Source organism: Scophthalmus maximus, chromosome 14 (assembly GCF_022379125.1).
Source record: "Scophthalmus maximus strain ysfricsl-2021 chromosome 14, ASM2237912v1, whole genome shotgun sequence".
In the NCBI taxonomy this organism is placed as follows: Eukaryota; Metazoa; Chordata; class Actinopteri; order Pleuronectiformes; family Scophthalmidae; genus Scophthalmus; species Scophthalmus maximus.
The window spans coordinates 13895065-13920328 of NC_061528.1; the positions used below are offsets into that span (position 1 = coordinate 13895065).

Genomic DNA, 25264 nt, shown 5'->3' on the forward strand with positions numbered 1-25264 from the left:
GTTATGGACACAGTGTTCTCTGAATACATTAAAAAGTGAAGAGGTGTGTCTTCAAACAGTATTATGGCTGTGGGCATCTGTGGCACCAGCACTGAGAAGCTTCCCAGTGGCCTCATCATCCTCATCGTCCTCAGTATACTTTAATGTAACTTTCCCCAGTGCAGGCTCAGCGATGTGGCAGCGATCGATGGCACCGCGGCATTTATTTCCCCCGACGACGCTCCAGTCAGACGGCAGCACACAGATCGCAGTGTGAACTGTGTCTCTCTGAATTAAGGTGTCTTTGGACTTTATTCATGGATCCCCAGTGATAGCCCAGTGAATTGTACAGCTTACGCTGCACTCCGGCACAGACTCTCTCTCGTTCTCTCCTCGTGTATGTATTCATAGTGTGATATAAGGATCATTATAAATGAGGGATGACACGCATGGTCCATCATAAAAACGGAGTTTATTGTTAGATATGAGTTGAACTGATTTACTTTTCAGTGTCTGGGAACACAAAGGGGCATATTCTCTTCACACTGTAGTGCGAAATGTACCCAGGCACATTTATATTTTCAATGGAGTTGAATAAAGGCACTTCATTTCCATCTGACATCCTCATATGACACATGCTTTCATTCCTCACCTCATCCAGGCACGGATTAACGGTTCCTGACAAGTTGAATTTCAAGGCCCAGGTTTGGACTCAGAAGGTGTCAGCTTGTTTCGTCACTTTCCATCAGTCATCCCAACCGGGTCAGAGTCGTGACAGGCTGATGGTCTTCTTTGTGCGACACTTTGTCATGGCAACAGCAACAAAAGCACAGGATTGTATCCATCTCACACGACAGGGAAATGCGAGGCATCCGATCCATTTGTTGACAAAAAATGCCGGAAAAGTTTCACACGTTCTCGACTTCAGAGCACAGATCAAAAGAGACGTGAAAGTGGACCAGCGTGATATATTAGATCTCAAATAAATAGGTTGTTGTGAAAGTTGAAATATATTACTTTTTTTTTTTTCCAGCTATGGCTACAGTCATTTAAAAAAGAAATCATCAGACAAGATAAGACAGTGACGGATAACTTAAAAAGACACAGGGGCACAAACACATATACTGTAACTACAGCAACGAAGGGTCCAGCTGGTTAATACAGATGTAAATGTTGAACACTTCATTTCACCATCAATACATTTCTACTTCTCTTGCTCAGAATATGGGTTTGTATTGCTGACGTCACAGGGCTCAAGAGTGCTCATCCACAATGTGGTGCTGGTGGATGGAATCATATTTGGTCTGTGTGGCTAATATATTTTTCAGTATTCGTGTAGCAACCAAGGCACAGCAGAGGTTGTGCGCGTCTCATTGTCAAACAGCAGCTAACGTGAACTTAATGAAAATGTTTTGTTTTTTTCTTCACATGGACGTAAGATCGTGTTGAGGAAAAAGAAACAACATCCTACTCTAGTATTGAAGAAGGGAAACAACATAAAATGACACAGAGAAAGCTGCAATAAGTCGATCCAGTACAAATTAAACAGGCGTTTGCTGTGTGACAGTGACGTGTGTTTTATAGCAAAGTTGTGTTGGATTTTTTTATTTATTTAGTCCGGCTCACTGTCGCAAGGTATAAATTCTCATCTGAGTGTTGAATCAGCGCAACAGTTGTCAAGTGTGTGAGCAGCCGGTGACTGGGCAGTTTGTTTTATTATTATTTGGCCTTTCTGTCAAAGTAAACTTCTCCATCTTCACGATGGAGGGGTCGCCGTCGGTGAACACGCGCTCTCGGCCTGAACCATCAACTACGTCATTGACCTGTGTGCCTTGCTCATCTGTGCTATGCAGTTGGGGCTGAGTTTGGTCAAGCAGGCGCTGAGGTTGAGGCTCGTCTTGACCCGTTTCTCCCGCTGCCGCCGGTTGCAGAACCACACTCGGACCACCTCCTTCTCCAGATGGAGGCCCTTGGCAATCCGCGCGATTTCTTGCGAGGACGGCTTGCTCTTCTCCACAAAGCTGTGCTCCAGAGCCTCCTTGGCCCCGAGGCTGCCGTGCGGAACAAGGCACAGAGAAAGAGATTTAACATATACATATCTATATCTCTATCTAGGCTTTTATTTTGGTCCTCACATTAGATACCTGATAGTTGTTCTCCTCTTTCTCTTTCGCTCATTCATTCCTAATTTATCGTTGTACAAGGCTGCGGGGAAGAACAAAATATGTTGTTACTTTATTGTATCTGTGGTTGTGAGTGAGGATGAGAAAACAGACAAAAATAAAAGTGACTCAATGATTGACTAACCTCATCTAACCTAATGGTCATTTTTGATAACTTGTTTGCCTACATGACATGATACTAACTATGACTTCACCAACACTTATGGAACAATCCCTTCTACTACAAAACACTATGCACATGAAATTCTGAGCAGTTTTACTTCGTTCCAAATTAAACGGAAAAGAAAACCCCCCTCCATTGAAACAACTTACAGCTGCGATAGATATTTGTTCATTTTATGGGATCATAGGAAAAAAGAAATGCACAAGCCACTGTTTAATCTTCCTGAACATGCGAGGGAAAGCTTGGCTGTAATTATTTCCGACGGATCAGACTAATCAAAAGCGCTTGTTAAGCCTTGATAAGAGTGTTTAAGGTCACATTTGAATAAATGAAGAAGCAGGGGACGTGTCTGTGTGTGTGTGTGTGTGTGTGTGTGTGCGTGCGTGCGTGCGTGCGTGCGTGCGTGTGTGTGTGACCCACCACCAGCCAGCTCGGCCTCGTTCAGCCATTTCGCCAGAATGGCCTTGAGTTTGCAGGCGTTCTTGAAGCTCAGCTGCAAATTTTCAAAGCGGCAGATCGTGGTCTGGCTGAACTCCGAGCCGTGCACTGCAGCCAGCGCTTCGCCTACATTAGTCTGGGTGTATCCTGAAAGTGGAAGAAGAAGAAAAACTTGATTGAATACATTGCGCAGAGAAGCAGCTTGGCGGGTGAGAACACAGAGAGAATCAGTGGCGTGCAGTTGGACACCGAGGTAGTTTCAAGCCAGTCTCACCCAGTTTGATCCTGCGTATCTTGAAGTCATTGGCGAACATCTCCAGCTCTCTGATCTGCGGGGAGTCCATGGCGGGGGCGTCTTCAGGGTCCCGCATGCTTTTCCTCTGGCCGTCAGTTTTCATCTCTCCAACACTGTGGCCCCCAGGGCCCTCATCAGTTGAGAGGATAGCCGCGGGCAGTGAAGAGAAACCATGGCTCAATGCACAAGAACCGCTGCTCAGACCATGATCGGGAAACTTGTACAAGCATGGAGTAAGAGACCCTGGAGGAAGGGAGGGAGAGAGAGAGAGAGAGAAGGGGGACTTAGTAGAAGGAGAGGAAAAGCTCGAGATAGGGGAAATTAGCCGGTGGGAGACACAAGGGAGGCCCTCGGACAGTCAGAGGAGTACTGAAAGCAGCACGGCCGCTATTCCTATACACACAAAAAGTTCTGACAGGCCCCTGTGACACTCCCCCGCCTACTGGGAATAAAAACTTCCTTTTGATTGTTCATCAGTTTTTCTCTGATGGCCAGTGAATTGTATTTTTGAAATAAATCCCACAACATGGCAACTTGCACGCTCTCCTGATATGCAGGTTTTCGGCCCGTACAGAATCTTTTTCCTCGATATTTTTTTACTTTGTTCATTCAATGTCCCTGTAACACTGCAACTTTCCGATGAAACAGAGAATGCTGCCACTACATCTACAGACAGTTACAGGCACAGGTGTTCAAAAAGAAAAGAAAGGACGTGCAACGTGTTGCACGGAATGAAATCTAATTTTTCACTCTCACACTGGGTTGATGTTAAGGCCCCTGAGCCAGATCCATTCACTGATTTCAAAGAATAGTGAGCTGAGTTTGAAAGGTGTAAAAAAAAAAAAAAAAAGTAACTGTGCTTCTTGTCCTTGGCTTCAGCGTTGCCACACAATGCCGAGTTCCCTTCCCTCCTCGCACTTGTTTCAAAATGTCTCCATTCAGAAGAAACACTGCAGAAGCGTTCGATAGATGTTCGTCACACTTGGGCTTTTCTTTTTCTACAGGTGGCCGTACTGTAAATGTCGAGTGGTTAGATGCAGTGGAGCTGCAGGCTGCTGCCGTTTATCACAACAGTCGCTTCCTTTTTGTCAGCATTAATGAGCGATTACTGCCAGAATACCAGATGGTTGGCTGGGTCATTAGTGATTTGGAATATGAGGCTCTTGTCGAATCGCCGTCCCACACAGCTGCAGTGGAGATAAAGAACTGCATCGATTCATTTCACCAAAAAAAACAACCTAATGAACCACAACATACATCGTGTTCCCCACGACAGGCAACGCTCATGTGTGTAATAGAAGGTGAACAACAGCTGATCACATGCACTTTGTTGCTGACATAAACAATGCAACACTCCCCTCTTGTGTTTGCTTGTGCAAACATAAGACAATAGTTGAATTTCTAGAGATCAGGGAGCAGTTTTTGTTTTTCCTCCTGATTGGCTGCAAACCGACTCATTGGAAACACAAAAATATATTTAGGCTTAATTGAAGGTCTATGTATTTTGATTGCATATAAACTTTCCATTCATTTGGATTACCATGAAAAAATGAATAAACTTAATATGATTTCAAACACGATAGCTTTTTATTAAGATTGAATAATAAAAAAGTAAACAACGAACAATGACCCTGGTTCTTACAAATTTGAAACAAATGGGATTCATTGATTAGACGTATGTAAATCTGGGTATTGTGAATTTCATTTTTGAACACAATGGGCCTCATGCAAGAACCGGTCCTACGGACAGATCTTCCTGCATCACATTAAGTTTATTAGTTTGTTTACGTTAAGTGTGTGAAATCCAAATGGACGGAAATCTTAAATATTAGGCCTAAACATTGGTGTGAGTTTAAATCTATGGACATTCTGGATGCCCTACTTTTGTGTTGTTGAACTGCATTGTCTTATATAACGTGGTGATCCAAGATGTTTCCAGTGTTCTGTCCGCAGTGTCTTCACCAATAACGGAATGGTCACTCTTGACAGTGGCTCCACTAATGAACCTTCACACACGTCTCATCTCAGGACCCTCGGCAACTTTGCCTCGGGGCAAAGATGGATCTGCTCAGCTGACAAGCGTCAGCCACAAGCCTCCAGCTCCTCGCCCCTCACACGGCGACGTCTTTCATATGGAGCCTGGGGTGACAACATCATAACCACTGGTTTACTGCAGCATAACGTTGCCCGACAACAGTATGCGTTTCAACCGTTTTTTTCTACTCTGTCTACAGTGGCAGAAACACCGCATGCCCTCCGCAAAGTGGTTGAGCTTCGCAAGTGGAGGAGAGAAAAGGAGGCTGTCACAGACGGCCTGAGTTGTCCAGTCGGGTCTACGCACGACCAGCTGGAAAGTGGCAGACTCTGAAGGCATCGGTGAGTTTGTCGTGCAGCGAAGGTGTAGAGGAGAGGGTGACATCGACTTTTTTTCGGCTGGGAGGTAAAAATGCAGGTGCGTGTACAGTGTGCAGTTATGTCTGCCTTCCTGCGATTGCATCGTAATCGCCTTTTTTTTTGTCACAGAGCTCGGTTGGCAGATGTCTCATAACTTCCTGCCAATCGACGTCCTGTGCGATTCCCCTGCTCGAGGTGCACAATGTATATGTGCCGCGTCCTGTAGCCGAAAACAATGTTCAAGTGGTCAAAAAAAAAGCTCCATATAGCTGAGAGGAAGTGATGATTGCTAACTCTCCGCGGGTTCATCAACCTTGCACATTGCTCGTACTCATTTCATCTGTTGTTAATGTGGAAACAGATTAGTGCAGCTTTAAGAATGAAAAGGGGCCAATTTCTTCTCTGACCTCGCCTGTCTAATTACAAAGGTCTGTTGGACGCTATTAACTCCAAACGTCCGTCCGAGCGCTGTTGTCGACCCAATTGAAGAATGAAGTTTCATTTAGTGAATTTTTCCACGTGAAATCCAGCACGTGCCTACTTTTACATCCCTCCCAATAAATGATGATTTTCTTTTATCGCAGTTAGTTTGTCAGCGACATCCCTGTGTCCTACACAAGTATCTTCCAATCGTGCCTTTTTTCGCAAAACAACTTGATAGTATCACTCAAGTTGACTGTCAGAAACATTTCTCATAGCGTCACTCTGCCCATTTACAGTAGAGAAACTTCATTAAAGTGACAAATGATCTCTTGGCCGTCGTAAATGTAGGCGCCTTTTGAATCCCAATGTTTTTCAGCTCAGCCTTTGACACCACAGGCCATTCGATTTCATTTAACCATTCCCAGCAGAGGGTTGATGTCAGGGAGTCTACCCTTGAGCCGTTCCAATCCTATTTTTTCCACCCTTCCCTCTTTATTTCCTATCCAAATACGAATTGTTCTGTGCCATCAAGGTTGTACCTGAGGTCAACTTATCCTTTTGGACCGAATTGATTTGATCATAGAAATTGTCATGGTCCAAATGCACTTTCTTTAGACCTTGAAATTATAATTTTAGTCTTCATGCAGTCATTATTATTCAGATGAATTAGTATGCAAGGAGGCCTGTGCGATGGCATCCTGTCTGACAGGTTCGACTTGTTTGATGTATCTGGTTCCCTGTCTCGGTCTTTGTTCATGTCGGGGACACAAAAACTAGAACGGTGTCAGATCGTAGTTCGACACTACAAAATGCCGTCTCCGATCCCGAGTTGTTAAACAGGAATCAGGGAGAGTGTATTGAGAGCGTGCCGTGTGAAGTTGTTCACCCTCCTGGGAGGCACAGTAGAAAAAAATACGACTTCAGAAAGGGAGGAACATTGCTATTTTACAATCTAAAGGCGGCTGCCGTCTAGATTTAGTCCATAGAATAGAAACCTAAATACGTTATTACTAATGGAATTTTAGTTTCACAGCACACTGTGTGTAAGAAAACAAAGAATCCGCACTGCAGTGAGGTCGATTGATTTCGTCCAAGGTTATGATTGAAGCAAATTCCTGTCCCATTCCTCATCAACGTCTACAGTACAGTTCAAACAATCCAACCACTGCCCATGAAGCATCAGTGTCAAATGTTGGAAGGTTAAAATATCAATATGAGTTGCTGGAGCTCCCATTTGTACATGAGCACGTGAAGAATTACAAAAAAGCTGCTTTTGCTTGTGCACATGTTGACTAAGTATTTAAAGACCCCACGTGACTGACTTGAATTCGTCTCATTCAGCCATGGAGAGAAAAAAAGCAAATCTCCCAAGACCAACACCTTTCTTTGAGACCGCTATTCACACAACTGTCTCTATGCTCAGACTTTTGCACTCTCCGCGGGAGGCGCAGAGAGTGGCAAGTCCTCTTTGACAGCTATGTTTAACAACTGCGATGAAGTGCTCAGGCGTTAGGTGAGGTAATCAAGTCTGAAATGGGTTTTAAGTGGGAGCAGATTTGAAATGAAGTGGAGGATGAACTGCAAACTTTACAGGGTTTAACGGCAGGCTAGGGGAGAGAAGGATCTCTTTGTGTGTGTGTGTGTGTGTGTGTGTGTGTGGGGGGCGGCGTTGTCATTACCTTGCAACGGGTTTGCACCGCTCACCATGTTTGGGTGAGGGACTCCACAAGTCTGCAGGATACATGTCTGAGAAATGCTGGCAGACAGCATCTCCTGAGCTAGAGAGAGAGAGAGAGAGAGCATAGTTACCGTTGTCAATACTGTCAATTATCATCATCAAAACCTTTCTCAACATTATTGTTTGAACAATGCTTTTATACCTTCAGGAATATTGGATGGAAACCCCCCGCCTCAAACAATGGTCAGACCACATTGATGTCTCCACATGTGACGTCTCAATGTGCCCAGTTGTGTGACTACATCTGTCGGTGCTGCATGTCACATGTGATAGAGCCCACACACGACTGAAGCTGAATAATTAATAAGCATGTCAGGCCACCTCCGACTGTGGATCTTTAGACCTGATTTAATGGGCATCCCAAAACTCATCCTTATCTTCGCTGGCATACAGTCAGTCCACCGATTAAGTGGACTGGTCCTCACCGGTGTGTCATCACCAGATCAATACCGTTACCATTACCACGAGCAATCTTCTGCAACGTTATTAACGGCGGCACCGCAATCGATTGCACTGCACAAGTTCAGTTTCATAAGCAATGATTTGTTTAGTTGTTCAATGATGAGTTTACTTTTTTTTTTTTAAATTTCTGTTAGTTTTTTTTAATTTAGAGTAAAAGACGTCAGAGAAAAGAAAATTTCCCAGAGTGCAAGGTGACATTGTCAGATCAATTGTTTTGTCTGGCAAACATCCCCAGACCCCAAAGATATTAAAAACTAATAAAAAAGGAAAAACCCCTCTATATGAAAGTGATTAAAAAATATTGTCCATTTATCATATGAGAAACTGGGACCGGAGTACATTTTTTTTAGATTTTCTTTATAATCGACAAATTGTTGCACTTATAGATTCATCACAGCTTTTGTCACAGACACCACGACGACTGCTCACCCGCCATCATGCCATAGGTGGCCTGCTGGTTGCTGTAGTGACAGGGGGCGACTGGGTAATGAAGGCTCGGGGGGCTGTTGCCAAGCGCGTTGCCAAGGGAGGAGGTGGACAGATGCATGTGGGAGCGCTTGGCGCTCTGACCCAGGGACAGTCCAGACGACACTGACGGGGGACAGAATGTGGTTACACCGTGAGCAGAGGACAAAAGTTCAGCGAAACAAGAATAGCAGAGACACGACTATGATTCAACTGAAAACCATTGCTTTTAAATTGGAACCACTGTTAGCAGCTGTTTACACTCTATACTGGCATAAGGCAATTTATATTAATTCCAATCATTTTTAAGGACAAGTGGGTTCTTAAAAAATTGTCCATGGAAGTGTGGCAAGAATGTTTTCACCTACATGGAAAATCATAAAAAGAAGCCAGGTTAAAACTTTTTATTTCTTCCCTGATCAGGAATATAACATTGATTGTTCTGGCTTCATCATACAAGACAAAGTGAGAGAGAAAGATAGTGATAATGGCTCATATCTGAGATTTTGCTGAGGCCGATGCCACCCCGACAGAGCAGGGGGAGATGTTAATACGGTCTGAGTTGAGCAGATTCATATTTCGAAAACTAGACACTGAGGAGAAACGTCAGTCACTGTAAAATTGTTTTTGTTTTTCTCTTTTTAACTCCGGTTTGAAATGGACCTATAGGAGGAACACAGAAGTGAGAGAAAAATGACTGTTGATGGTTTTGATGTGTTGGATTAATTATGACTGTGATTCCCAGCGAGAAGCCGACTTTTCTAAAGTCTCTGCTCTGTGACCAAATGGTGAATGTTCTCCTCTGTCCAGTGAATTTAAATATAGTTGAACATTGTTCAGGTCAAATCATCTGCTAATTACATAGTTCACCTCCAAGCACTACAGTAATGCATTCGTACTGGTGGTGTTGAGATGCACTGTTCAAACACTTACTCTTTTGTAGTGACATGTTGTATGATATGAGTGAGTTTTATGAGGGCTGTGTTAAAAAAAATTTAATACATTGATTAAAAAAATACTGTCCCACTGAGGACAATTCAGCCATAATTGTGAATTTGACTTGCTCCATTATTAAAACATTCATTTATGTTACATGGCCACATTGTACATTTTGCTCATATGCTCAATGGAAGACGGCGAACATTTAGTAGCAGCAAAACAACATTATTTAAATACCATTAGTTTAAAACTGCTGCTTTTCAGATGTAGTGCATGATTAGTGTTCTGCACAATCCAATGCATTCTATACTTAACAATAACAATCAGCGGGCACTAAAAAAAGCTTTTCTCTCCTTCGAGAGAAAGGCCTTGGGGATTTCCGTCATCCCGATAACACATCCTCAAAGCAATTATCCACTGAGAAGACAGCTGGTTAGATGAGTTTACATATTCTGAATTGAATTCTTCTCCCCCAATTCAATTCATCCTCCCCATTGCCTGAGAACACAACTGTGCCTTGTTAAGGAGGCATCGGCGGGCTGAGCCCGAGCACGATCGGGTCAATTACACGGTTCAATGAGAGCAACTTGTAGCCCTGCATGCCACATGACTCACCTGCGGCACCCAAAAGGCTTCATGTACAATCAATAGTGCACTGGCTATTAGTGCGAGCAAAGTCCCAGCAGAATGCGCCCATCTAGACTCTGACATAGTAGGCTCAGTGCTAATACGCTCTCTTCTTATAGCTTCCCGAGCTTACCTGCAGAGACCATGCTGTGTGCGTGGGAGGAGGTCGGCATGCATTCGTTGGCTGAGGCGTGGTGCATGAGGATGGGCAAGGCGGAATCTCCTGCCAGAGGGCCGAAGGAATCGCTGCCGAACGCCTGACATGCCATCCTTCTCTGGCTCGATCCCAATGGGGGCACTGAAGTTTGACGAACGAACGATGGCTTGGCTTTCTCTTGGCTTCTCCGGCTTTATGCGGTCTCGTCGGCCATCACCGCCTACGCTCGCCCTTCGTCTTTCCGAGCCTTGTCCTGTCAAAATCTGCGTCCTCGCCCTCCCTTCTCGCGTCTCGTTGTGCGTCGTCTTCTTTGGCCTTCCCTTGTCCTACCCTCGTTCTGCCGTGCCTTTCTTCCTCCTCGCTGTCCCTCTTGTTTCCTCGCACCACCTTGTATCGCCTCCTTGTCTCGTCCCGTTCTCTCTGGCTCAGGCAAGCTCACCTCTTTCTATGCAGGTAGAAAAATACGAGAAGTTACTGGGGGGTTTTTTTGTCACCGAGAATTGGATGTCAGCACTTCAGCCCAGATTATTCTCACTCTTCTACTCGACGGTGAACGCTGATGAGCTGCAAGTTCAAGTCGCTATCGCTTATATCTGCTCAAAAGTGATTCTCAGCTACTGAGTCTTCTCTCATCAGGGCCTCGTCCGTGCAGCTCCCTGTCTCCCCTCTCTCTTACCTATGCAGGTGAGCCACTCTGTTACACCCTCAGCTTTTTTGCCGCCCTTGTCTACTGCAGGTATTTATATCCCACCCATCTCCGACCAACCACCCCTCTCTCAACCTACGAGGCCCCCTATTTCCTATCGAGCACCCACCCACCAATCCAATGTCAGTGCTGTTATTACTTGTGTTTGTCCTTACCTGCGTTCCTCTCATCCCACTTCCAAAGCCTGGATTAGGGTACAGCGCAGCTGAGAAACACGATACCCTCCTCTCCTCTTGCTATCTCGCCGTCCCTCTCCCTGATTACAGGACTGCGCTGCAGTGGGAAAGCAGAGGGAACACTTAAATTGTCTCAGACCAATTGTCCTGCTTTGTTTTGCAAAGTGTGTAGCCTCAAGCCAAATGCTCGGAAAATACAACTCGGAACCGCTCAGATATTGTCCCGCCCTGCAGGGGCTTATTTGGTGTAAATTGGGTGTTTTTTGTTGTTGTCCCGACTGATCCAGTTTGACCCGGAGGCGAGGAACACTGTTTTGCCCCTATCTGTCAAGCCCACAATCGAAAAAAACCCTGTCGCATTATATCAGAGTGAGAGGAAGGAAATTGTTAGGACCACGGTGTCCATATTGTGTCAAATAGGATTGCCCCCCCAGGTAAAGACAACAGGTTCCATCAGGGAAGATCAGGGTTAATCCGAGGAGCGTGGCCACCATGTGCACTCTGTTGCGTCTGTTTGTATTTGTGTTTATCCCAGGCTCTGCTTCACTATTGTTGGTGTAGGTGGGCAGCAGGTGAATAATAGCTTGTGGGTGGCAAGCGCGACTCAGCTTGCCGAGGCACATAGTGTAAGTGTGGACGGGATGAACTCAGTCCTTTTGTCAGTGTTTCTCCTCAAAGTGAATTTCTATCTTGAATCCTTCAGCCGCGTCACTGACTTCTTTCATTCACTGCAGCTCACGTTAAGTGGGCCGAGCTGGACCTTTTTCTGACGGTTAAGGGACAGTTTAATTGACCTCCACGTTTAAATATTGAAATAAACCATTTCAGAATCAGGTTCATTTTGACTCGGGTGTGCCACATTAGCAAATATTAAAATCCAAATTCAAATCCGAATCCTAATGACACGGAGTCACTCGTTTTCACCCCCCCCCCACCCTTCAACACAAAGCCTTGAGAGATGTGAATCTTAAATCAGATATTTGATTAAGAAGAGTCAATGAGGCTTAGCGCTTATAATGAAAGCCTTTTTGACAAATAGCCAAGCAAATCACAGTGGACATCGACAAATCTCATTTCACTCTTTCGGGGCTTGAAATAAACAAAGCAAACCCACAATATTAAGGAGACAATTGAACGTAATCCTGTGTGACAACAGAGAGAATAAGACTAAACCTCACCAACACAAATATCATCCTTAAAATACTTTTCACTCTTCTTTCCTTTCAGCCGACAGCACCCACTCAGGCTAAAGACCATCTTCCCAGCTGGCGAATACAGGCTTATTTTTTTCGCACACCAAGACTTAACCACCTCTGTTTTATAGCAAGCTGCGTGCAACTGCATATCTCACATAAAAAAAACCATAACAGATAATTAAAATAACCCTTTCGGCAATTTTGTCTTCATATTAAAAAAAATAAAATAAGACCAGACTCCAAAAAGGGTCAATAATGAATAATGATGGAGTGTTTATCCATACTTGACACGTTTACTTTTCCTTCCGTTTCCATTGCTCTAATATTTTCACTGACAAATGTGCAGATCAGCCGGCGAGCAGCTGATGTGTGACAGCCAGCTGAGATGACTCAAGGTTGACACAACAGTAAATGTAGCCACAACATAAACACAGACAGTGAACTCAAAAATCATTTGAAATATTATATTACCTTTAGTTTCTATATTGTCCTCATTAATTAATCGGACATGGTCCAGTCATTGTTGTAGTTAACTCAAAAGTTGTGTATGGGTAGCAGGTAAATATTACCCTGATTTGGTTTATTATAATACTTCATTTTCCTGCTTACAAACATGGATTCTTTACCTCTTTTGCATTATATAGATAGACAGATAGATAGATAGCACTCTTTCCTCCACTGTCGCTTGCTCTGTCTCTCGCTCTTTCTCTCATTGACCTGTCTGTCATAATCCAATTGACCATCATTAGTACCAGGAGAAGTCTCAGTGGCCCGGTAAGACTTCCATAAAGACGTAAAACAAAATGTGGAATCACATTGTTTGGAAATGTCATAATATGATTAATTTTTATGTGTAGAAAATAACTTGTGAGTGGAATTTTCAAAGATCTGTGTAGACTGAAGGGGCTTGAGGACGAGTGGGAAAAAAAAGATAATCTAAAGGCGAGGGAATGGAAGAGGCAAACCTTTCCCATGGATAGACAAGTAGCAGACACACACACGCACACACACACACGCGCACGCACACAACAAAGAGCCAGAACTTAATTAGTGAAGAGACTATGAGTCAAAGGGGTTCTCTTAAAGCACCTGTCCTTGACCCCCCTCCGCCATCCCCTTCACACACACACACACACACACACACACACACACACACACACACACACATATAAATACAATGTTCCAATTTTCACATCGCAGCCTAATCTCTCATACAGGTGATAAAACATGTTGTAACAAGCACACAAACAGACACACACAAATACATTTACATCTCTCTCCCCACCACACACACACACGCACACACATGCACATGCAGCCACACAACGCACACACACACACACACACACACACACACACTTTATGTCTGTATGTGATACCTGTGAGAAGGTGTCACCGCACTATGTTCCCACTGCACCGGTGGATGGTCTTTGCTGTGTGAGTGTGTGTGTGTGTGTGTGTGTGTGTGTGTGTTTGTTTGGCTGCGTGTGACAAGGTGCATGTGCAAAAACGAGACAGTGTGCTGAAAACGATATGCCACATCTTTGTCCTGATAAGCAATAAACTCAACAACATGTTTGTGTATTTAAGCCTTTGTGTGTGAGGAAAAGGTCGTGACCCTGAACACCACTTAACACTGCAATGCATAAAGCACCATGACACATTTCATATAAAACTTAATTGCCTACTCATTAGCGGTTTGGCAGTCTTTAATGGTAAGAGAGTGTGTGTTTGTACATATGTATGGGTACACAAGAAAATGATCAGAACTCGTACAGTATCGTACAGTACTTCTCTAACCATGTGGGCCATAATCTATGGACAAAGCTAAAAAACATAAATAATCACGTTAACATAATTGTTCTTATTTGATAAATGAATTCATAGTGTTACCATGTAGTTTCACAAATCTGACATGAATGCAAATAAATGACAACAAGTAATGATACAGCAATTTTTCAAACCTTTATATTCCAGAGATTCGCGGAGAAGTGCTGTTTCTATTGAGTATGAGAGTTTTGAGCAGATAATACAGTGAGAGGAAAATTGTGTTTTCTTCCAGATGTCAAAGATCTCTCTGAGTCAAGAAAACTAAACTGACTGCAGCTTTAAGCCGCTGCCTATTTTTCTGAGGTTTTTACTTGAGAAAGAATTCCATGGTTGAGTGTGTGGGTGTGTTTGTGTGTGTTCGTTTCCTTTTAATAATACACGGTGAACTTTGTCAGCTGGCCCCGCACCGCTACAGCAAATTCTTCAAATAATCAACCTTGACGAATAGAGAATCAGCAGCGGTGTTAATTTGCCAAACCTACATAAAAACATTTATACTGAGTTTTGGCAGAATGTCCCTGTTTTTTATCCAACTAAACCGCGAGAGGGGGAGCGAAAAGCGATAGCCGCGGCTTCTGTCTTGTTTTTTGAATCTATGCATCCATTCATTATGCAGGGGTGAACTCCGAGTGAGGTCCGCTGGATGTTTGAATGCATCATGGCAGAGGTCAGCTCTCCTGATGAATATCAAGCAAATCTTATGCACCACTCCGACCACCATCTGCCCAAATCTGCGCCTGACTCACCAACCAACAGCGCAAACACATCTGAGCAGGCTAATTTCATCAACATATTCAACAAAGCCTGCAGAGAACAGCAAAGGTTAACTGCCGTATAGGAGGAAACAAGAGCGGCTTCTGAACCCGCTCTCCTCGTGTCTCGCGGATTGCTATCTCCCTTCATTAAGTCAATGCCAGCATCAAATATTTGATGCTTAAATGACAACCTTCCACGGCACTTATGTACAGCTCTCGGTTCGGTCTTTAAAGGACCACTTCACTTTGTTGTCAAGGGTTTTCTGTTATTTTCTGAGATCCGGATTCTTTTTTTCCTCATCCAAGTGTTGTTATACTGATATGCCAAATGGAGTGGTATCCGTAAAAAAAGAAAGAAAAGAAGATGCAGCAGTGCACAGGAACTGTATCCTTCTCTCCGGAGCTCTGTTCAACAAGTTCTCATTTTGTTCTACAGTACAAGAGGAAATAAGACGCGAGGGGCTTTCAGCCGCACAGTTACCGATGACTTATCACAAAGCCCTACGGCAAGCGTTTGAAATTGGCAACTAACCTCTGAATCACCATAAGTACTCCGAGTCCCATCACTTCACCACTCAACCTACACAGACTCCGTGAAAGGTTCTGTACAAAGTAAATAGAAGTAGAGTTTTCCTTCCAATTTACCATCAATAGCATTCAAACATGCTTGCAACATGCAACAGGACCATAGAAATACAAAAAATATCACCTAATATCTCAAATCATTAAGTTTCAGTGTAATCGAAAAAAGAAAAAATAGAAGCATATGGCATAAACCTACTGTGATTCCAGCGGGGGACTTCTTCCATAAGCCACTTTTCATCCACTGAGCCTCAGCCGCGAGCACACAACCATCCCCGTGCCCGTCCTGATAACTACGCAAACATTATTGGACTTGCACAGCATGCTGAATGTTTAAAGAGACTTTTATTTCACAATCCATATACAATTGTGGTGCCAGCCCTGTTTCAGTCTTTAAATAGTCAACGTCGCTGCAGGTAGACGGCTCTCTTTGACCTGCTGCTGTCACTTTTCGTCCTCTGCTCTTTGCGGTGCTCACACTCTGAAGGACAAACCAGCTGGATGGGAAAAAAAAAGTCAAATTAAATGTGACAGTTAGAACACTTCTTTCTGACTGGACTGAAGAAGGGAGAACAGTGACACGTGGGTCAACGGTGAACAAGATATGACGGAATAGTAATAAAATTAATAGAAACCATACTGAAAGTGACACTGTACAGGGGAAACACTGCTCTAGATTCAAGACGTGTCCGAAAGTCACACCGGTTGATGTCTCCCCTGCTGCTGAAGTGGCATTTGAATCCTTGAGAAATCATTCTTCCAATGCTGCTGTGTACTCACAGTTTTTCCACTGAGGGAAACTGTGATGCAAAATGTTCAAAGGGGCTTGAAATAAAAGAAAAAGAGGGTATAGGAACAAATGGATCAGAGAGGGAAAGGGACTGTAGAGGGAGGGGACGAGTGAAAGAATGAGACATAAAGACGTGTGCATTACATGATGTGCAAAAGCACATATGCATGAAACATAATCAATTTCAATCAAGTCTTCTCTCCCTGCCAGGGCGACAAAGAGAGAGAGAGAGAGAAAGAGAGAGAGAGAGAATAAAAGATAAGAAACAGAATCAAAATCATACAGGATGGATGTAGGCGGTAGCTAGGCAACAGGCAGCAAGACAGGGCAGTTTACTCATGTGCCCTACAAGTCGACAATCTTTATGAGTTTCCATTCATTGGCCAAACAAGTGCTGAAATGAAACAGAAATAAATACGTGACAAAATGTTTTGGGCTCACTCACATTCAATTCAGCAACAAGACTGGCAAAAAAACAAAAACACAAAAACGTCGAATGCATTTTTCTGCCGTTACTTGGACTACAAACATGCTTAAATTAAGAAGATACTGCACCGGTCAATATGATGACTTATTCTGGCGATTTCGCGGGTGCTGCAGCTACAGCTGCGGTTTTGGTCTGTGCTCATTCTTCACCGACTGCCGTCTCTGAGCCAAATCAGAGTTTGATGCTGTAACTTTGTAACACCTAAAACTGCAGGGTTAAATCTGGGCCCACCGAGGGCTATTGCAAATTTCATGGCGGCGCAGCAAAGCCTGTTCATTCAGCTTTACAAGTTACATTACCCTTCACAACAGGCTTCCTTGATCTAACCTTCACCTCACCTGACCACCAGGAGGCCACAGAGCAGCAGGCACAAACTAGGTCAAAAGACAAGGAGAGACGACTCAAATGTTCGATTATCCTCTCAGACCCAGATTTAACCTTTGAGCCCTTTGACCCCAGCTTCACTTTCTGTCTTTCCACCCATGAATATGGCGGTATGTCTCGGGGGGGGGCGACAGATGGTAATGAGGGAAAAATCATTGCACAGGATCAGGGTATTTGATGTTGTCTTGCTCAGAAGCAAAAATGGATCTGAAATGATGAGAGGCTCCTCACTGTCTGCCTGGCACGCTTGTTAACTTCACGTCGGGTAATTCATTTATATAGATCCACTCTGGCCTATAACTTACCGACAGCTGTTCACATACAATAAAAAGCAGGGTGGTGTGTACAGACACAAGCATGAGTGAAGAGTCGCGCTCGACAAACTGCCAGGTGTACTCATCCCTCCCTGACAGACATCGTTTCATACTATAATACTACGAGTGCTTTTTCTCGGGTCTTTAAAAATTAACGACGTCAACATTTTTTTCCACTTTGAGTCAGTTCTACAGTGTGGGCAGAGGAGAACACCAACAATCGACTCACTTTCATCCTCCCCTTTGTTATGTTTACAGCGGCAGCAGATACAAATTGCGGGCAAACAGTGCATTTCATGTTTAGAATTTAAAAAGGTGTAATGTATATTTACAATATGAGAGATGGCTGACTGTTTTGACCTATTTAACCAGTCTAAATCCTCAAAGCAATAAACCAAGACAATGTATTCATTCCTGAGAAGTTTACCTTGTGGATATTTATACTTTTCAACAGACATTTTTCAATAAATCCTATGTTTAGAGGAAACTATCACTCGGCTTAGACTCTTTCTGGGCGCATGGCAATATTTGAACCAGTGGGCCCATGGGTCATCCATGCCCTGGAGTGTCTTTGATAGCGCCATAGGAGCTGGTTGAACATGAAAGGGCACTGAAGGGTAACAGAGTCTGCCACTGGTACAGAGTAGTACGACAGATCTAGGTTTAATGTGCGGACGAGGTTGACAGGGAGAATGAGACAGCATCATGTGTATGTGTGTCTGTGGCTCTGCTCTCGTTAATTCAAAGAGCGGGTGTGATGAAAGCAACACGGCAAATTAATTAAAAAAAGGGCGACGACGCAAATATCGGTGGGATGCGGGCAGCACGCCAACATTTCAAAACAATGAGTTTTCTCTCCCTCTCCTGTCCAGTCCGTCCCCGTGTGAAGACCAGAGCTCAGAGGCTCAGATCAAACAGTCACGGTGATGAAAAGCGCAGGTCTCTGAGGGCTGATGAGACAGAGATCAGAGAGGAGGCACAAATGAAGGCTGATTTGCCCCAATGATCCAGACTGTAACTCGAAAAAAAAACTTGAAGGAGTCGCAGAATTGACTCAAGATCGCTGGTTCAGGTTTTTGCGACCTGAACATGGATCGTCTTAAGCACCACCGAGGAGCCAGTACAGTGGACTGCATCTCACTCCTAATCAGCTTTCTAACTTTAAAGATATTTTCATATTTGTCGTAGGCTCACATATTCCAATTGAGCCAGTTTCCATTGCTGCTGTTGCCTTGAAGCACACCTCTGCAAAGGAGCGTTTGAAAGGAGCTGAGCTGAATGATTGACAGGCTTCTGACCGCAAGTGGATAATTGTCTATGATAAGAATTATCATTAAAGTTGAATATAATAAATATGAAGAGGTGTAGACTCAATGATTAACACCACAATTAATGTTTTTTTTTAAATCTATTTATCCTCATGCCACCCTTCTTGTAAACTGTGGAAGTGGATGGAGCAAGTTCTTAGTTGCACTCAAACACGCTTCTGACATTTTTTTGCCGAAGAACATCCTCTCCAGGAACATTTAGAGCCGCCCCTTAATGTCATCGGTAACACCGCAGTCCTTACGACTAAACTTTGAAATAGTGGCATAGCTGTGGGCAAAGGCCTGTGGAGTCAAACAGCAGCATCAATTGCACTCCAGCTTTCTGCTCACAGCGTCACAATTCAAACCATCACGTGTTTAAAGATGCAGAGATGTTATGTAGATTTCCAGATGTGCATAATCATACACGTCTGTGATTATGCAAACTGATGCTGTCACCGCAAAGATACTCAAAGAGAAATTGGACCAGACTTAAAGCAAAGTATAAAGTCTGCAAGTTGTCCATACTATTGCCACAATGGATGTAGGAGTAGTAAGGTGTAAGATAACAGTTCAAGCATCTGTGACGTTCACCACAGTAATGTATGGACGCTGTTTGAAAGGGTGACGGTTGGACACTCATCGGTTGAGTTTGCAAACAGCTTTTGACACACAAGTGGCCAAAAGCCTATACTTACTATATACAGTCGAACACGACGAACCCGAACAGCCAGCACACAAGAGATGCATGGTTTTCGAGGCTTTGCATTTCCATTCGTTACAGAGGAACACTCAAGGCTCATCAAAAAAAACAAAAAAAAAAGAAAGAATAAAATGGTAGCACACACCTTGTGCTCAGTCTCAGATGATGTGCGCTTGGAATCGTATAGCAGTAGAAAAGCTCTGTTTGAAAGATCAAAGCACATACGGTCCAAAGCGAATGGCGCCAGTACATTTGCAGGCCAGCCTCACAAAAAGCCCAGTCCGCTTTGATTAGTCAGCATGCCCACTCTTTTGTGATTTGTTAACCGCTTGGAATATGTGTTGGACATGTCACGACGCTCACGCTGAGGCCTCCAAACAACGGTAGCCATGGTAACAAGGCCGTTGGTTAGGCCAAATGGTGCATTTCTGGCCCTTTCTGGGGTCGAGAATGAATCCCTTCGCCACAGACCTTGGCACACTAAAGGAAAGGGATAAAGCAGGATATGGACACTTAAATGTTGCAATGACTACCAGGGCCAGAGTTTGCCCTCTTATTATTAGAGATATGATATCTTTTTAAATTAAATATCCACATAGGCTCACAGATTCCACTCAGAGGGAATTAATCACTGAGTGCCAGGGTGCATGATGTTGACTTTAATGTGACAAAAGGCAGACATGGATGAAGGCGTTTTAAACAACAGTAAATAATATGGCAGCAGATCAGAAATCAGGGAAGCTGCCTACTGAAACGTGAACAAAACAGGAGAAATGCATACAAACGATGCATATAAAGGTCTGATTCTTCTTATGGTCTATTTCAAGTAAAGGCCAATACTCTGTATGGCGTGGGAAAATACAAATTATTTGGGGAAATTGTAGAGTTTCATGCCAAAACAGCAGCAAACAGAGGAATCACCTCTGCACAAACTATCCACCTCTCCCTCCTCCTTCAAAAGGCTTCACAGTTAAATATCACTTTGAGTCTATGCCTGGCACTTACCTGTGTGTCCCGAACTCTAGTGATTCATGGTTATGTTTTGTATGGCATGTATGGAAAATAGCCTATGAATTCGTCAGATGAAGGCTGTGAATGGCAGCTTGTGTGTGCGCTATACCTCGTGCCTCTGTTCGAGCGCTTCCCCGATGTCTCACAGTGTTTGCCACACTGAGTAATAAAATGGTTCACTGGGGTGAAATAAGACCTGACTGCATTGAGAGAAAAGGTAGCAAACAAAAAACAGCCAAATTTTTATACACACTGACAAAAGTTACTGAGTCGCCATGGCAACACAAGATAGCCGCAGTAGCAAATGACTTATCGGCCGACATGTTGCATGGAGAGAAGGGCTTAAGTGGGTCTAATTGAAAGCTGAAAGGGACCCTACATGCAAAAAGAAAACAATTAAATGAATAATTCATTTAACTAATGAAACTGCTCTGCGTTATTCAAGGAGGCCAAGAGGAGGCGTGTGGAGTAATGCCTCCTCCTGGCATTAGCCACTGTAGTCCTGTGGTTCCTCCACAAGGCAACAAGACCAGTTGCATCAACGTGCGTAAGCAGGCAGTTGTACATTATCATAACACAACTAAAATCCATCTCAACAAGGAGCTCAGAAATATTCTGCTGGTCATCTTCAGTACTATGAAAACAGAAAATGTCCATATGCCGGCAGCTCCAGCTGAATTTCCTGATCTATCCAAGTGAACCCAACACAAGTCCCTGTCCAGACATCATTGTTTCTAGCATATTTGCATATCTGCTCTGCCAGGGCACAGAGACATTTGAGAGCACTTGATTTACAAAATGAGAATCGGCTCGTGGCAAAGAGTGCAGCAGACTTTGAAGTGTAAATGAGGAATGTCAGAGGACACACATTTTGGATTTGGACGAAATTGGAGGAGAAAAGGAATGAGGAGAGGTGAGGTGATGAAATGTTGAGTGGAAGTGAGCCAGCCGACGCTGGGAAGGAAGGAAGGCCAAGATAATGAGAGCAATGGACTGATGAAAGTGGAGGGAATGTCAAAAGAAGAAACTGATGATGATGATAAAAAAAAAAAAGAATATTCCCCACTCGCCTCGTCTTGTGTTTCCTCCTGTAAGTTTGGGTCCTCTACCAGAGGCCTGGGAGCCTGAGTATTCTGTGTAGTATCTTAGACGAGGAGAGGATTGTGCTCTTCTGGACAGAGATCTCGGATGTTGTTCCTGGAATCTGTTCTATCTCAAGCCGGCACATGTTACCGTAACTAGATGCATCTTGCTTGGTTGTTGGGATGTGGTCGTGTGTATGAGACATACGAGATGATAGGAAATCACATTCAACATTATTATTAGTATTATATGTAGCAAGATGAAAATGTAATTTTGGGCCCTTTCCACCTTGGCAGGAACAAAATGATCTGGTATCGAAGGTGAATTAATGCTTTAATATTCTTCTAAAATTCTGACTTACAGGATTTTCAGTCATCACAATTCTACAAGCAAAAGTGCGGAGCTCCCTCCGGAGTGTATCCTGAAGGAAATGAATGTTCTGAATCTTCAAATCACAACACCATCCTCAGGTGAGCTGCATTAGGCAAAGTTTCGCAATGAAGGACACATGCCGCAGTACAACTCTGCATTCTGACAGCTTCCACCCCACTTCACCCTGTTAGGAACATTTGGACGAATTCAGCTCCTTTGATGAAAAGGAGGACTTTGATTTAAAAGCTGCAGAAATAAAGTTGCAGTTTGTTGAACGGGTATATAAATATATAGTGATTTGGAAATACCATAGCTTAAAGACAGATCTATGGACAGAAAGAGTCTCTTGTGCAAAAAGGAAATCTACCACGATTCAAAAGCTTACAGTTAACAGTTTGCTCATCTCTGCAACATCATTAGAAGGAACTGGAGCATATTAAGTATAATCCATTTGATATCGAAATGAGATTCAAAGACAGATTTGGGAAGCAAGACTGGCAATTTGCCCAAAAGGTCCAAGCCGCCCTTTGACTGTTCGTCACGGTCAAGTGGGACATGGGGCTCTTTTCTTTGAAAGCACTTGCCCTTGAAGTCTTATATAAAAGTTTACATACATACATAACACTTTAGCTCGCCTCTAGAGTAGCTGTATATTCAGTAAATGTAAAACAATTTTTTTTCTATTATGTTACATTATTTTTCTTCATTTCAGGCAAAAACAAAATGAATATTATGCCACATTATAAATGTTGTACTCGTTGGATTTGGCGCCCTCCGTGGGCTATGTGCAAGTTCATATGATGCTAAGCAGAGTGTCATCAACGACCGGTACGAAATTCCGTCTGACTAGTTCTTCATTAGACCCTAATGAAAACCTAGAGTCAATTGGCATTGGTCTGCTGATTTACATGCTCGAGGATTAAACTAATAATGATTTTCAACGCCCAAGGCTCCAGGGATCCTATTGTTACCTGCCTCACTAAAGTGCACCTGTCCGATCAGCCCCGAGCCACACAGCGCTTCCTTCACCTTTTGTAAATCCCACATAATTCTCAGCTCCGCCTCAAAAGCCAGGGTTTTTTATTTTCCTCGACCAACAACCTCCTGCAAGACGGGGGAAACAAAGGTCGGCTTATTGACAAGCATAGTAAAAGGAAGTTAGAAAAAGTACTACTACTAAAGTAGTGATAATGTGGTACGCGGCGGCTCACACGTCTAGATTAGATTGTGCTGCCTGGTGGGTTGAGAAGGCTCACTGTCGCTGCCTGTGCTCATTCTAATTTGCTCTCTTTTGCTGGATTTGCTCAAGTGAACTTAGCTTCTAATGAGTAAGTGACACCTCAGGTACCTTACATGTATTGACCCCCGCACTTTAAATCATATCACACAGCCAGACGGTGAGTACTCCACGCAGGTGAGAGCGTCTCATGGGATTCCGAGGTGTCTCGTTAATTTCAGGAAGACGGAGCAGATTCCTTTTTCGCCCCGTGAAACCTTTTCTCACATTTTTTGAGATAAAAATCTTGTTAATTCGTGAAACAAAAAAGGCTCTGATGCACGCGAACGCGTCACACATCCGTAGGAGAGTGCTCGATTCAAGTGGCTGAGAAGGGGGAGAGAAAGAGCGGCTGCATGTATAGTACGCAGGAAAAAAGCATCATCAACTTGTTCAGAGTGTCAGAGGAAACAGTCGCTTTAAAGAGGAAGTTATGATATTATTGTTATGTTATGATATTTGCTTTGTAGTATTGTTGACTGATGAAGGGTGGTGTATATGTACTACAGTGCTGCGCATTGTTTTCCTTTCTTTGGGAACAGGATGATTTAGGGCTGCGACTAACAAACAGTTGAATTACTTATATGCTGTTTAATGTTTACTCTGTGACACCAAGGCGCGTCATCATTTCTGAGAGTCTGGTAAAGTTTTCAGACAGATTTGTTTCCTCTACCAACACTTCTACCAATTCAAAAGATTTGTTTTTTACAATATTGTACGACAAGGAACGCAAAGTATTGAACTCAGGGGTCTTTGACTCTGGGACTCACACCGAAAGCAGCCGCCACAGATGACGACTGGTGTCCTCCCTGCAGTGCTGCTGGTACAACAGTGAAACAGGAATGAGAAACCGGCTGTCATCCGCTGCAGCAGCACATTCCCCATCAGAGGTGATGTAGATGTAGTCCGCCTGCCGGGGTGTCATCTTTTCAGTTAAAAGAGGACTCACGGGGGTTGGAGTCGACTGTCAGGAATCAAGATGAATCAACACTTTTCTTTATCTGGGGCTGCGGCGAAAGTGCCGTGAGTTACAAAAGTTTCCAAGAAGAAAAAAATCACAGACGGAAGATGTTTTTGTCTGGTCTTCTCGGCAAAATACGAAGTAATGCATTCTGACAGTTTTAACGCACCCAATTTCACTTCAGCTCGATTCTGCAAGTGGCACCTTTTGAATATATTCAGTCTACAACAGAACTAGACTCCTGTGGAAAAAGTCACAAAAACGTTAAGCGATTCACAACCGGGGGCCGTCGAAATAAATGTAGTTTTGTGCGTAGAATTACAAGCAAACAGGCTTCACTTGAAAACGTGGGACCCAGGATACGACGCAACGAGAGTGGTTCCACCTGTGACCCAATTGCATGAACACGGCCGTAAAATCAGCCGTGAACGCCACAGCCCTGCTCTGTCTTAGCTTGATTAGTGTCCAACATGGCCTCATCGTGGCCTCCACGTGGCAAGGAACCGCGTGAACAAGCAATAAACCGGGCGGTGAAACGTCACGGAGACGAGAGAGGGCGCGAGAGTGGCCTGGTGAAAGTAAGCTGAAGCAGTGGTTAGGAGGCAGCTAGAAGAACCGCCTGCCAGCCTTCACACGGGGATGCAAATGAGACGCCATTCACAATTTGTTTGGGTGAAAGCATTCGGTGCCTGCTCAGACAGTCCCAGGGGACAGTGGAGGAAGCCATTTGCCACATGACATGAAAATAAGCCTGTGTGAAGGCTGGCGGGCGGTGCGGCCTGTGGTCAGGTGAATTCAAAATGAATTCGTATGGAGTGCAAAAGGTGAAGGGGAGATGACATTTATAGATGCCATTGTGAATGCAGTTTGTACAGAACAGACATTGAATGAAGAGATGACCCCCCCCCCCCCCCCCCCCCGAGAGGACTTGATGTCACCAAACACACAAGAAAAGTAAAAACCTACGTCCGGGCCAGATATGTTCCCTGATTTGAATTCAAGGAAAAAACATCTATGGAGTGCCTCAACGTGGAAGGTAGAGCAACAAACCCCCTCGGCAATGGGCAG

The 25264-nt window shown here is 43.9% G+C and overlaps 1 protein-coding gene across 5 annotated transcripts; it reads right to left on the bottom strand.

Moving 5' to 3' along the window:
• Positions 1-431: 431 nt before the first annotated feature.
• On the bottom strand, positions 432-19856 carry pou1f1 (POU class 1 homeobox 1). Of its 5 annotated transcripts, none has more exons than XM_035603885.2 (10): positions 19639-19856; positions 15708-16005; positions 11125-11242; positions 10240-10708; positions 8505-8666; positions 7555-7653; positions 3038-3301; positions 2746-2910; positions 2124-2184; positions 432-2030 (listed from the first exon to the last, which is right to left on the bottom strand). In XM_035603885.2, the coding sequence occupies exons 4-10, from the start codon at positions 10373-10375 to the stop codon at positions 1790-1792; spliced, it is 1128 nt and encodes a 375-aa protein (XP_035459778.1). In that variant the 5' UTR covers positions 10376-10708; positions 11125-11242; positions 15708-16005; positions 19639-19856; the 3' UTR covers positions 432-1789. The 5 variants fall into 5 exon arrangements, with proteins under 5 accessions (XP_035459778.1, XP_047193240.1, XP_035459780.1 ...); XM_047337284.1 differs by lacking the exon at positions 19639-19856 and adding an exon at positions 19489-19632; XM_035603887.2 differs by lacking the exon at positions 15708-16005.
• Between the last annotated feature and the right edge of the window lie 5408 nt (positions 19857-25264).